This window comes from Agrilus planipennis, unplaced genomic scaffold, assembly GCF_000699045.2.
Source record: "Agrilus planipennis isolate EAB-ADULT unplaced genomic scaffold, Apla_2.0 scaffold154, whole genome shotgun sequence".
Lineage (NCBI taxonomy): Eukaryota > Metazoa > Arthropoda > Insecta > Coleoptera > Buprestidae > Agrilus > Agrilus planipennis.
This window is the reverse complement of record NW_020439244.1, coordinates 176,525-189,079: the sequence shown is the minus strand read 5'-3', so window position 1 is coordinate 189,079 and position 12,555 is coordinate 176,525. Positions and strand designations below refer to the sequence as shown.

The window sequence follows — 12,555 nt, the reverse complement described above, 5'->3', positions numbered from 1 at the left end:
CGCTGCCGAACGCGGAGGCCGATTGTGCCTCTTTGTCGCTCGTTCCGCGCTCTCGCTTGCACTTCAAGCCTTAAATGGAACGCCTCAGAGCGAGGTAACGCCGCATGAGTCATGTTTTTTCGTGCGTGCAACCGGCTCCATCGAATTATAAGACGTTGTCACGTCAAAAAATTGATAAAGAGATTTGCCATTTGAAATCATCGTCTTTTGTTTACTCAAATAAACATTCTTCTAAACAGTACTGACATAAATTGACCGTAGTTATATGCTAATAAATTACTTAAATCTGTCATAATTTCCTTATTACAGATGTTAATCATATACATTTTTATTACCCTATTGAATTAAAAATTTTATTGGCAACTGTCTAAGCCGTTTTTATCACTTAATCAGTCACACACGTCCCGCGATCTTAATAAGGTAACAAAAAGAAACTAAATTGTGCGTTTCATTTAAAAAAGGTGTTTATAACTGTTACAATTCGACGAGATAATTATACCTGCCCCAATGTTATGCTATTCGACACGCTGTTGACGCACACCGACATGTCCATTTCGATGTAATAATAAGGTGTAATAGCCTGTGAAACAGAACGAAATTGTTATTAAACGATTATTTAATTATAATTATATGCCCACTCTTATTAAGCCGTAACCAATGGACGATCCAATTAATTGGGAAACAATGTACACAACGCACATTGTGAGTCTTAGATGGCCGCAAATTACAGCGGCTAGGGAAACGGAAGGATTTACATGGGCTCCCGAAATGTGACCAAAAATCTGCAGTTTAACAAAAGAAACAGTTACAGGCTAACGATGACGATTATTATTATTGATGAAAAAAAAAATGTAGGGATGAATTACAAAGATAGAAGAGTGATACTTAGTTTGTATAAAGAGCAACAGGCAGTTATAGAGCTGGGGATGCAACGTAGAGAAGTAAATATTAGGAAGGGAGTCAGGCAGGGATGCACACTGTCACCGCTACTTTTTAATCTATACATCGAAGACGCCATCAACATCATTAAAGACAGTACAACTGTAGGGATAGATGTGCAAGGGCAAAAGATTAGTATGCTTAGATTTGCAGATGATATAGCAGTATTAGCATCTAGCAAGGAGGACCTAGAGATAGCTTTAAATAAAATGGAAGCGGTACTGACAGATCAGTACTGTATGAAAATAAATAAAAGTAAAACTAAAATACTGATATGCAAGGGAAGAAAAAGTAGGGAAAGAGCGAATATAAAGATAGGAGACGAAAAATTAGAAGAAGTGGCTGATTTTAGATACCTAGGAAGTCAGATAAGTGAGGATGGAAGGAGTAGTAGGGATATAAAGCAGAGGATAGCGCAGGGTCGTGTCGCCTTTAATAAAAAGAAGTCACTTCTATGCTCGCGAACGGTTAATTTAGAAATTCGAAAAAGGTTGTTAAAGGTGTATGTTTGGAGCACGGCGTTGTACGGGTGCGAAACATGGACAGTGGGAGCGGCGGAAAAGAAAAGGTTAGAAGCGTTCGAAATGTGGTGTTATAGGCGGATGATGAGGATATCGTGGGTAGAAAAGGTTAGAAATGAAGAGGTATTGGAAAGAATAGGAGAACAGAGGACTCTATGGAAGTCAATAAAAAATAGGCGAGATAGGTTGGTAGGACACCTTCTCAGGCATGAAGGTCTAGTCAGAGACATATTAGAGGCAGAAACAGGAGTTAGGAGGGGTAGAGGTAGACCTAGATTAGATTACTGTTCGCAAATAGTTAAGGATGTGGGCTGTTCTAGTTTTAGGGAAATGCGAAGTTTAGCTCAGGATAGGAAAGAGTGAAGGTACGTGTCCAACCAGTCTTAGGACTGATGACCTTATGATGATGATATTGATGACTGTGAGACACTGTGCAAAAATGCTCAGGGACACCGAGTCGTCAGACCATTGTATCCCCATTTGTGGGTGTAGCACCTAAGCTCGCTGTGCCCAGTAAACAATCCCAGGATAAGACGCGCCTCGTTCCTCTTCATTTTCTTTAGCTCCATGTTCCGGCTATTTATGTACTTCCCGAGCAGCTCCTTGGACCATCTGTGTCCCGGAGTTGCTGCCCAGGTGTCCCATTTTTGCTTTCCCATGATTCTACTATACTAATAGCGTTGTTTCCTTCTTGGTATGGCATTCCTACCTCCCCGTCCGGTTGTTCTTCCATAACGATGACGATAGAGATGGTTAAAAATTATGAGATATTAGATAGATTAGGAGAACGGAGACTATTACTTCAAGTGGATTATGAATTGAACTATTTGCAGTAACTTTAATATATTCTTTTTTGTCAAAAAGTCAAAAAGATATGCGAAGATTAGCTCAGGATAGGAAAAAAGTGGAGATGCGTGTTCAACCAACCTTAGGATTATGATTATGACAATGATGTACTTCAAGAAAGTACTTAAAAAAATTGGTTTCAAAAAATTACACTTACGAAAATTGCAATCATAACAGCCATTCCGCTTGTAATAGCGGCTTGAACAATGCCGATTGTCTCCAATGCCATGTTGGGAACGCTTCCTAAGCAAGTGATAAACACCAATATGCAAGTAGCAAGTGCTTCCGATAAAGCTATAGTTCCTATATGGACAATGTTCCGTCTTATGTTTCTTCCGGTACACATCTTGCTAATTACGGTTCAAAGATTGCAACCAAAATGAAAAAGGATATACAATATTATGATTTATTATTTGAACACCATTGTTTTGTCACACATTTGCGAAATTATCTTATGAGCTCTTAGATAATTGTATTAGCACGATTAACGGTATCTAATTGTAAGTTTACTTGACGGAAACTCGCAGTACACTTTTATAAATAAAACTCGCTGTTAATTTCCACAAATTTTATTGTAAAACACTTAAACAATTGTTTTGCCCTATTGAAGCAATTGTTAAGTGTTTTGATTTATAATTAGGTACTTAGATAAACTTTAAACAAAGGATTAGCCTTCAATAAAAAGATGGATTAATTTATAAAAACCAAAAAGGTTGTTAAAGGTACATGTTTGGAGCGCGACGCTGTACGGGTGCAAAACATGGACGGTCGAAAAGAAAAGGTTAGAAGCGTTCGAAATGAGGTGTTACAAGGGAATGACGAGGATACCGTGGAAAAAGAAGGTTAGAAATGGGGAGGTATTCGAGAGAGTAGGGGTAATTTTCTAGCATTGGGGCTCCAGACCGAAATCACTCCAAAATTTTTTTCATAGATTTCTAGTCATTCTACATAATAGAATTAGATAGTAGAAGATGGGGGAGATAGTTTTTTAAGACTTCATAAATAAAAAAAAGTTTTTTGAATGATAATTGCCGCTAGACAAACTAAACCAAAGTGACCACAAACACTTAAATGTAGAGTAATCATTTCTATATTTATTATTTAGGTATATACCTTTCCAAAGTAGGTGCAAAAAATTAGTCCATTGAAATATTTTAAAAAGGGTGGAATGCCCAGTGGTTTTGTCAATTCCAGTTGCAAATAAAATATAATCTGTAGATAAATACATAAAATCCTACACTAGTATTATAAATGCAATGCGAGTTTGTTGGTATCTACCATTTCAATTTTTGTACACTTATTGTCAGGGGTACAGAAAAATACGCGGTCATCATCATAAGGTCGTCAGTCCTAAGACTGGTTGGATACACACGAAAAATTGTTCACCCTAGGTACAGAAAAAATTGTTTTATGTGGTCATCAATGATCTTTGACATGTATTTAGAACAAGCCGTCGGCAAAACCTAGTAAGACATACAAATATTTTTTTCTACACATTTCATTGAACGTTATTGGGGCAAGTTTCAAGGTGCTCAGTCGTTTTTAATTTGAATCCCATGTGAGGCAGTTTGTTCAAACCGAAATAAAAACGTTATTAAAAAAACTTGTAAAATATCTAATCCATTGATTAGGAAATTAATCAGTCTTTTCTAATGAGGGCTGAAAAGAGAACATGAAATGGGATTAAACGGAGAGAATAGTCTTATGAAAACTTAATAAAAGACATTTGCCGTTTAACTTCGTTTGTTTTCTCAAATAAATAATTTTTTAACAATACATTAAATTTTCGTACACATATAATGATTTAAACGCATTCATGAATCTATCTGCATTGTTTGCGATAACTTTCTTATTGCAGTACGGTAGGATGTAATTGCTGTGGTTTGGACGCTGATGTTCGATTTACAGCTTTGACCTCCGTGAGTTAAACTTTTGTCTTCCTCGAGCTTATTGAAGTGACCAGCTATGATTAACTGGAATCAACAGGCAATTTGACGCTTTTTCTAATACGCAACAACGCCTAATTGACTGATATTCTTTGCTATTCTATGCATAAATAAACATTTTGTTATGTTAAGTACTTAACTTAATAAAATATATAACATTAACTAGACGTGAGGGCGTACAATTATTTTTTTATTTACTCTACAATCACCTACAATAACTATTAAAAACTGCAACACTTTTGAACGATGTTCAATAATCAATTTGCAATGCATGAACTGCTGACAGCACGGACATGGTTTTATAAGTCCTGTAAAAGGTAAAATTCGAATGTATCGTTTGTAACTAATTGTAAAATAAACATAATGCAGGTACATTGTCGAATAATTTTTAATGCTTTAAAATACAAAAGGCAGCGTGTTGCAGTAACGCTTAGTTGATCGATATTGTTTATTATCATGTGGGCAAATAAACATTTTGCATAATAACTACCTATCTAATGTAATAAAATTGAAAGTGAATGTTAACAAACATTAACTTAACGTGAGGGTGTACGCTCGTCTATATATTTCAATTACTGTAATTTAGAACTTTAATATCCTCAACACTTTTGGCCCATATTAAGTCGAACGGCCATGTACAAATTCCCGATGGTAGTTTTGTTCTCAATCACATATTTCGGACAGTGTATTATACCTGCGGTCGAAAGCAAAGGTAAAATTTAAGTATATATGAGAAGCCTATTAAAATAAATAATTTTTAATTCTTAACGAAACAAAGCCACGGCTTGCGACCCCAAACGAAAAGATCCGACGTACAAGGATTCAAAGATGACGTGTGCCGAATGCAGTTGTGTTAAAAATGGTAAAGCTCTCGTTTGTACGGAAAACAGATGCAAATGGAACGATGGGACGACCGTGAACAAATATGGTAATCTTTTTCGGCCCATTCTTAAAATTCGAAAATGCAAAGTACACATTCTTATTTGCGATTTTAAATACCGATTCATCATCATCATAAGGTCGTCAGTCCCAAGACTGGTTGGACACGCACCTCCACTCTTTCCTATATATCCTGAGCTAATCTTCGCAATTCCCTAAAACTAGAACAACCCTCATCGTTAATTATTTCTATTTCTGTCCTCTGTTCTCCTATTCCTTCTAATGCCTCTTCATTTCTAACCTTCTCTATCCACGGTATCCTCATCATTCGCCTGTAACACCACATTTCGAACGCTTCTAACCTTTTCTTTTCCGTCGCACCCACCGTCCATGTTTCGCACCCGTAAAGCGCCGCGCTCCAAACATACACCTTTAACAATCTTTTTTGAATTTCTAAATTAACCGTTCACGAGCATAGAAGTGACTTCTTTTTATTGAAGGCGACTCAACCCTGCGCTATCCTCTGCTTTATATCCGTACTAATCCTTCCGTCCTGACTTATCTGACTTCCTAGATACCTAAAATCGGCCACTTCTTCTAATTTTTCGTACTGTTTTGTCAGTATCGCTTACACTTTAAAGCTATCTCTAACTTCTCCTTGATAGATGCCAATACTGCTATATCATCTGCAAATCTAAGCATACTAATCATTTGCCCCTGTATATCTATCCCTACAGTTGTACTGTCTTTAATACAATCCTTATAAACGAAAGTCAAAATTGATTAAATTTATTAGTATAAGAAACAGGTCTCGTATTTTGAATCTTCTATTTCAAACACATCCCGACAATCACTTATCACATGTATGATGAAAATTCGATCTAACTAATTCGCAGTGTGTGTTAGGTGTTGATTTTGACCTGCCGGTTGTAAAACTATGTGAACCTGGAATGTCTGTGTATAACAATTGCAATGTTTGCACGTGTGGCACCAATTACCAACCAACAATATGTCACTTAATAACATGCAACGCAAGATTGCTAGAATTAATGACGAAAAGCAATCCTAGTAAGTGATATCATAAATAAGAGGGTGAAGCGGTAATTGAATATCTTTATATTTTTCAGACTATCCTTTTCTAGAGAAAAGCTAATTTGTCCACAAATAGAGACAACCGAGGAAAAAGAATAGATTTATAGATAATGTATTATCACTTGCATTTAAGTATTGTATTTAAGTATAAATATTGTATCATACTAATATTTTTTCAAAAATCATTATCTATTAAAATTTCTTTGTATTTATTATTACATTTGAAATCCTCAAATACTCACTTTTTTACGTCATATTCTGGTTATTGATTAAGTATTTACTTTATTTTGCGGAATTACACCTGCCGATGAATCTTGAACTCACACTGCTTAAATATTAATGTGAAAATCCATTGTAAATTATCTGAAATTAATGAGAAAAAACCGTTATTGTTGTCGTACCCTCGCCGGGAGTCGAACCTGGGACCTTTGGCTTTATGCATCAACGCGTTGAACACAAAGCTACGAGATGTGACAACAGTAAGTTCTTTTTTTTAAAATGTATTTTGCATCCTCGCTTCATAGACCCAAAGGGGTAAAATAATAATTATTTCGAGGAGTAATGTCCATTTGAAGTCAAAGGTAGAACAAATTTATAATTACCTGTATTTCCTTGGCGATGGAATTATAAAATTTCAACAGAATTTCTTACAAGGCCTATTAGAAAATCATAAAGTGGCTAAATTAAATTTTTTATTTTAGGTACTTGCTCTTGTGGGGTAACGACGTATGACTAAATGCTGATGGTTTCAATAAACGTACAAAACTTTCTTTTTATTTACTTACGTTCAACATATAGCACCAAAATAAAATAAATAAATAAATAAAATAAAACAATAATTATTATAAACTATTCTTGTTGTCGACGCGGTTGTTTTGTGTTAAAGTGTTGTCTATCGTGTTGTTTTTCGAGTCGTTCGAATGCGGACTTGAACAGTTGGCTGCTTCCTGAAGTCTCATTATCATATTCAGTAGAGGGTCGCCTTCGTTCTCGGATTGAGCACTGGAACTGATTTCCAAGCCTACGTCCCTCGCCGAAATGCTCGTGAGTCCTTGTGGTGAGGCACCGGGCCAAGGATAAGTGTCCAGGATGAATTTCAACGGATCGATCCAGGCAGATCTCTTCCCGTATAGTTGCAACCCTTCTCTGGCGGCTTCCCGAAGGTACGGGGCTAAAGAGTAGTTCCAGACGTCAGCAAACCATGCTCTGGCAGCGTCCAGCTCCAGCGGGCATCCTTAAGCAACACATGAGAATTTTCCTTTCCTAGATCATTAATATCACTTACCCAGGAACAATCTTGGTCCAATTGCCACGTCTCCCGAACTGTGGGTTTCGAGGAACGCGTTTAGATGTTGCCAGACCCTTGGCAACCATCCTAATACTGCTGCTAGTTCAGTTTGTGGCCCTTGCTCCAATTCCACAGTCGCTAGACGCCTCCTCAAGACCCTGCCAAGGAGTCCCCTAGCCGGTTCCATGTGGGGTGCGACCAGGACCCATCGGAACCCGTGCTGAAGTTGAAGACTCGTCGCTGAACACGCTGACTGGGCCATTGTACCTGATAGTACGATAATTTTAAATACTAGTATTACATTTTTCCTTAGAATCCTACCTAGAAGACATGGCAAACTTCGAGACAGCGATCCCAGAGCGTCCGGGAACGGACCTGCTTTGTGTAAGTTGTCCAGGATGACGACGCAAGGGAAGTCGTTGTTATCTCCTGAGGTTGCCTGTTCGTTCAAATGGGACAAGTACTGGCGCAGTTCTTTTCCCGACTTATTATCGCAATTGAAAGTTGCTACAGCCTCTGTTGGATCCCTGCCCATGGCCTGGGCGTGGAATTCTGCCAGTCTTGTAGCAAGATACGTCTTGCCAGTTCCGGGAGCCCCGCAAAACACTATCCTTCTGTGTTCCGTCAGGAGAGAGACGAGTCTCTGGGCGACACCTTTTGGTATGAGGGCTTCGAAACTGAGGGCAGCTAATGGCTGAAGGACTATATGAAGACTGGTCACGTTCCCGACAACGTATCCTACAGGTAGAAGATCAGGAGCTGACGTGTCGCATCGTCTCTCTGCGTCCCCCAGTTTGTAACTCAGTATCGCGTCTCCGCCTGTAAGATAATTCGAGAAATTGAAAGGCAAAAGTAGAAAGAAAGAAGTTCCTTTGATGTATTTACCTAAACCTAGACCTCCACCAGGATCTAACCTCGCCAAGTGTTGCTTGAATGCTCTTCTGACGCTGTTGTCCAATTGGACCCAGGAAGTTGACGCACCGATGGATGTATGGGATATCGGAATTTCAGCCGACGAGAATTCGCTCTTGTCGTTCCCATAGTGGTCCGAATAGTACCTTTGAAACAAAAATTCGTGTAGGTACTTAAAAAAAATGCCGTTATTTCACATATATCATCCATACTTGTCAAAGGTTTGAGGTTGACCTAGGTAAACCGATATTGTTATACGTTTCCCATCCGATTCCAGTTCAGGAGGGGGCTCTTCTAAAGGAATGAGGTCCGCTATGGGGTCCATACTTCCACTGTTCGTGACATCTGGGGGCACATTAGCGGATCCCCCGACAAGTCTTTGGAGTCTCTCGTTGTTTTGCTTCAACGATAGCATCTCACTCTAGAAATAAACGGAAAAATTTAGGCGAATTTTCGAGGAAACATCTCACTGATACCAACCCTCATTTTCATTACGGTGTCCTTGAGACTTTCTAGCTGATGTGCAGAACTTAGAGCCTCCAGACGGATGTCGGTTAAGACCAGGTCTTTTTCACGCAACTGTTTTTGTAGTTCTGCAACTTCGGCTCCCGTATCGATCGGTGCTTGAGGAGGAGGAACGGATGGAGGAGGACTTGAATGGGACCTTTCAGTTTCAGATTCCGTTTGGGTCGTCACTTTGGTGACCTTTGCGTTCCTTGAGAACGCCTTTGTGAACGAGCTCCTCAGCTGAAACGATAAATTGAGACGAAAGTTTGCCAAGAGATGGAACGTTTACTGTATTACCCATCCCTTTTTCTTTTTCTTTTCGTGTCTCTCTATGCTACAAGCTGACGAAATGCTGGACACACTGTCGGAAGAGAGTTGTCTGGATAAACCGGAACTGCTCGAGTTCACTTTCCCGAATCCTGCTTGAATCGTTTGGGCTCTGAGGGAGTCCATTGCTGCTCGCAATTCCGCCAGTTCTGAATCCTAAAAAACTCGGACGTAAACATTAAAGCAATAACTTTTTGTATTGCAAACAACTGAACCTTTTTTTCCGACGTTGCGGTCAAATGTTGAAGCCTCTGGGTCATCGATGTAAGACTCTGTTCGAAAGCCGCTACGACATGTGCCTGAAGGAAGAAAACTCGACATATATCTAACAACATCTCCATCTGATTTGACTTACATTTGTACTAAGTTGGGACGTGAGGGTGTGAACTTTCTCTTGTGCATCAATCAGCTCCTTCCTGAGCTTCCTGATTTCGTGGGCCTGTTTTTCTTCCGCGGACGAGTACAAACTTGACGTCGTCGAAACCAAACTGACGGAAGAGCCGTGCACTGAAATTGCATCATAGACAGTACAAAAAGGGTCAATCGTCTTTCGCGATTATATTTACCGTCGTCGTTCTTTGGGATACTGTGCCTGGGGGTAGAGTGCGTCGGAGACAGTGGAAAGGTTCTGGTTGAACTTGGGGCGGGACTTGTGGGTTGTGACCAGTGACTGGTGACAGCCCCGACTGGTAAACAGTAGTAAGGTTCTATTTCCGGCTCCACGTTCCTGTGAAGCATTGACGGATACAATTTTTCAGATTTAGTTGACCTGTAATGTGAGTAGACAGTGCCAGGAGAAGCGGTGACAAAACCAAACACAATAGCGTGTAGAAGCTGATGATAAAAATTTGTAAAAGCATAAATAAAATTTCGGTTTACCTTATGCTGTTGCTGCGACTGAGCCTGGACGGAGAGTCCCTCAATAGCCTCGCATGGGTCAGACTTCCCCTGTGACCCGGTAAACTGGATAAACTTTCTAAACTGTCGGTTTCCGATAATCTTGGGGCAACTGAATACGTGTTACTATAACGTGGGTGTGATTTTTTTAAAAAACATGAACCGTATCTCGTGGAAATGAAGTTACCTATGCCTCAACCACGGAGTATAAGGTCCCGGACCATCCAAGGCTTGGGTGTCTGAAAGGGAACCGTCACTAACTTTGGGCCTGGCTTGTCGTAATATTAGTCCAGGATCTGGTACTGCGACTGAGCCCTTTGGTAAACTTTGTGATCCCATCAGCAGTCTTTCCCTTACAGATTGGCTCAATTGAGTGGCTGTGTTTCCAGTTAGGGAGTAACTTTTGTATTGGGGATTCGCTTCTACGAAAAAGGGCAGGGGATAGTAACTGCAACTGTAGAGGAGAATATGTGGACTTACTGTGAGATTCCTGGAGATCACTGGAGCACGTTTGGGTCCCTCCAGAAACTTTAACTTTCGTTCTAGGAACAACAGAAACCTGGGTGGGTTTGTTAGACGGACTAGATAAACCTGAGCAGAAAAAAAATTACAATCGTACAATTTTAATTGGTTGAAGAGGGATCTTGTACCTGTATGAAGAAGCGCATTCCCGTTTGGTGTGCAGTTGGGTCCGTTCGGATTGTGTGTGGCGGACGATCCGTTTGTTTTCTTGACATAGCCGAAATTTTGTGGTATACCTCTCACTTTTGAACTTTTTTCTTTGCTACTTCCGTGGGGACTGCTTCTCTTTTCTTTTCGTCCCGACGTTGGACTCGAAGGAGCTGGCGGGGGAGGACTTCCCATACCTGGCGTGTCCATGTACCTGTAAACGCGTTACTACTAGGTACACTTCCTTTACCCATCAAATATCCAACGAAAATAAGTATCGAAGGAGTTCTGTTAACGCGAACTAGATGACAATTTGTAAATACCTCTTCCACTGCCCATGCTTGCTCTCTTGAACTTGGCTTCCCGTGGAAGTACCTTTTGACCTGGATGAAACTCGGGGTGCCGGAGGGGGCGGCGGAGTTTCTTCGGATCGCCCCCTTCTAACAGTCTGTCCTGTCAACACCGTGAAGCCTGGAGGAACCAAACCAGCACTAAAAACACCAAATAATTCACTAAGCATCCAAACAACGAAAACCACGATTCTTTTGAATTCATCTCTTAGAAAGAAATCTCACCAATTAGCAATTAATTTTTTACTAGCTTAATTATTGTTTGAGTATATTTAATCCAGTTAAGGATTATCTAACAAATAAACAAAAGGAAAAGACTCTTGTGATATTCCTACCATCAAAATGTGAATTTAACCTCTTGATCTGAAGTTCGAAGTCCGACACGAAAAAATATTCAATAAGCCACATCACAACGTCACTCTGTACAAAAAAAAATCACTAAACTCTAACACTAAGTCCTATTTAATTTTGGTTGACGGTGGTGAAAATATGTCCGTCTGGCGTCTCGATGGCAAAATCAATGAGAGGGCGCATGTACTATACTGTTGTACTTTTAGGTTCGTCATACACACTTTGATCAGTAGGGGTAGGTCCGACATTTGCCCTTAATACTGTACCGACAAAGGGGGACACGCCGCTGTATACAATACATGAACGTTCAAAAACAAACAGTGAACAGACTAGTAGAAAGAGGGAGGCTTATGTTTCAAATTTTAAACAGCCCTTTTCAAGTTGTCTGTAAAACAGGGGGTTACACTGTTTTTAGTTTGATTTTGATTAATAATTGATTTTAACAAATTCAACTATTCGACGAAACGAATGAACAGAAGGGGAAGTTTCTTTTGGTTTGCATTTATATTACAATATAATTTATTATTAATTTGATGTGTAGATTGTATTTCTCAAAGTCATTGTTTTAAAAGTTTAGAAAATCCGATCTCATCAAAGATAATTAATGTTCAGGGGAAAATTGAGAGTGTTTTGTGTCCTAGCGAATGCATTATCTAATAGAGCCCTGCGTAATGCACAAACTGGCAAAGTACTTATCAAAGAATGGCGAAAATGTATTGAGCGTGAAGCAGGGGAGGGAAAATCCACGTATTCGGGACGTGATAGGGTGGAAACCTTTCCAGAACCGCCAGTGCAAACCTGAACAGAATAACTTTTACAGATTATTATTATTATTTGAGTTTTCCTCTACACGAAAACCCTATTCGTGAGCCAAATTTTCCTTATGTTACGTACTTATATTGAATTCAGATTAGACGATAAATAGCGCGTTTTTTGTCAAATGTTTTGAGTACTGGCTGTAGCAAATGTAAACTTTAAAAAATTGTAATATGAAGATTGAAAAAACTTCGGCGGTTGTTGTAGAACAAACA

At 39.4% G+C, this 12,555-nt stretch overlaps 3 protein-coding genes across 6 annotated transcripts in view; 1 reads left to right on the top strand and 2 right to left on the bottom strand.

Annotated features, from left to right (window-relative positions):
* LOC108738534 (aquaporin AQPcic-like) overlaps positions 1-2,738 on the bottom strand; it is a 7,832-nt gene extending 5,094 nt beyond the window's left edge. Inside the window, exons 1-3 of the mRNA XM_018471991.2 lie at positions 2,464-2,738; positions 639-782; positions 500-580 (exon numbers count right to left, since the gene is read on the bottom strand). Coding sequence (XP_018327493.2) covers positions 500-580; positions 639-782; positions 2,464-2,652 — 414 coding nt within the window. The 5' untranslated portion in view covers positions 2,653-2,738. The remainder of the gene's footprint in view (positions 1-499; positions 581-638; positions 783-2,463) is intronic.
* A 1,847-nt stretch (positions 2,739-4,585) lies between these two features.
* On the top strand, positions 4,586-6,369 carry LOC108738585. The gene is made up of 4 exons (XM_018472066.2): positions 4,586-4,964; positions 5,031-5,180; positions 6,038-6,199; positions 6,259-6,369. The coding sequence occupies exons 1-4, from the start codon at positions 4,886-4,888 to the stop codon at positions 6,282-6,284; spliced, it is 417 nt and encodes a 138-aa protein (XP_018327568.1). The 5' UTR covers positions 4,586-4,885; the 3' UTR covers positions 6,285-6,369.
* A 581-nt stretch (positions 6,370-6,950) lies between these two features.
* LOC108738584 (protein sickie) overlaps positions 6,951-12,555 on the bottom strand; it is a 27,902-nt gene continuing 22,297 nt past the window's right edge. For 2 of the 4 annotated variants that reach the window (XM_018472062.2, XM_018472061.1), the window contains 15 exons: positions 11,147-11,314; positions 10,805-11,037; positions 10,635-10,745; positions 10,342-10,576; positions 10,137-10,280; positions 9,824-10,026; positions 9,613-9,764; positions 9,473-9,556; positions 9,228-9,413; positions 8,904-9,170; positions 8,636-8,844; positions 8,397-8,569; positions 7,833-8,330; positions 7,509-7,778; positions 6,951-7,457 (listed from right to left, as the gene is read on the bottom strand). In XM_018472062.2, the coding sequence (XP_018327564.1) occupies positions 7,066-7,457; positions 7,509-7,778; positions 7,833-8,330; positions 8,397-8,569; positions 8,636-8,844; positions 8,904-9,170; positions 9,228-9,413; positions 9,473-9,556; positions 9,613-9,764; positions 9,824-10,026; positions 10,137-10,280; positions 10,342-10,576; positions 10,635-10,745; positions 10,805-11,037; positions 11,147-11,314 (3,325 nt within the window). In that variant the 3' untranslated portion in view covers positions 6,951-7,065. The remainder of the gene's footprint in view (positions 7,458-7,508; positions 7,779-7,832; positions 8,331-8,396; positions 8,570-8,635; positions 8,845-8,903; positions 9,171-9,227; positions 9,414-9,472; positions 9,557-9,612; positions 9,765-9,823; positions 10,027-10,136; positions 10,281-10,341; positions 10,577-10,634; positions 10,746-10,804; positions 11,038-11,146; positions 11,315-12,555) is intronic. The other 2 variants (XM_018472063.1, XM_018472065.1) reach the window with 2 other exon arrangements.

What these genes read in the sequence shown, in the direction of transcription:
- LOC108738585 (XM_018472066.2), top strand. Translation starts at nt 4,886, where the DNA reads ATGTACAAATTCCCGATGGTAGTTTTGTTCTCAATCACATATTTCGGA. An exon ending in GACGACCGTGAACAAATATG is followed by an intron (nt 5,181 to 6,037) that starts GTAATCTTTTTC and finishes AGTGTGTGTTAG; the next exon opens with GTGTTGATTTTGACCTGCCG. An exon ending in AATGACGAAAAGCAATCCTA is followed by an intron (nt 6,200 to 6,258) that starts GTAAGTGATATC and finishes TATATTTTTCAG; the next exon opens with ACTATCCTTTTCTAGAGAAA.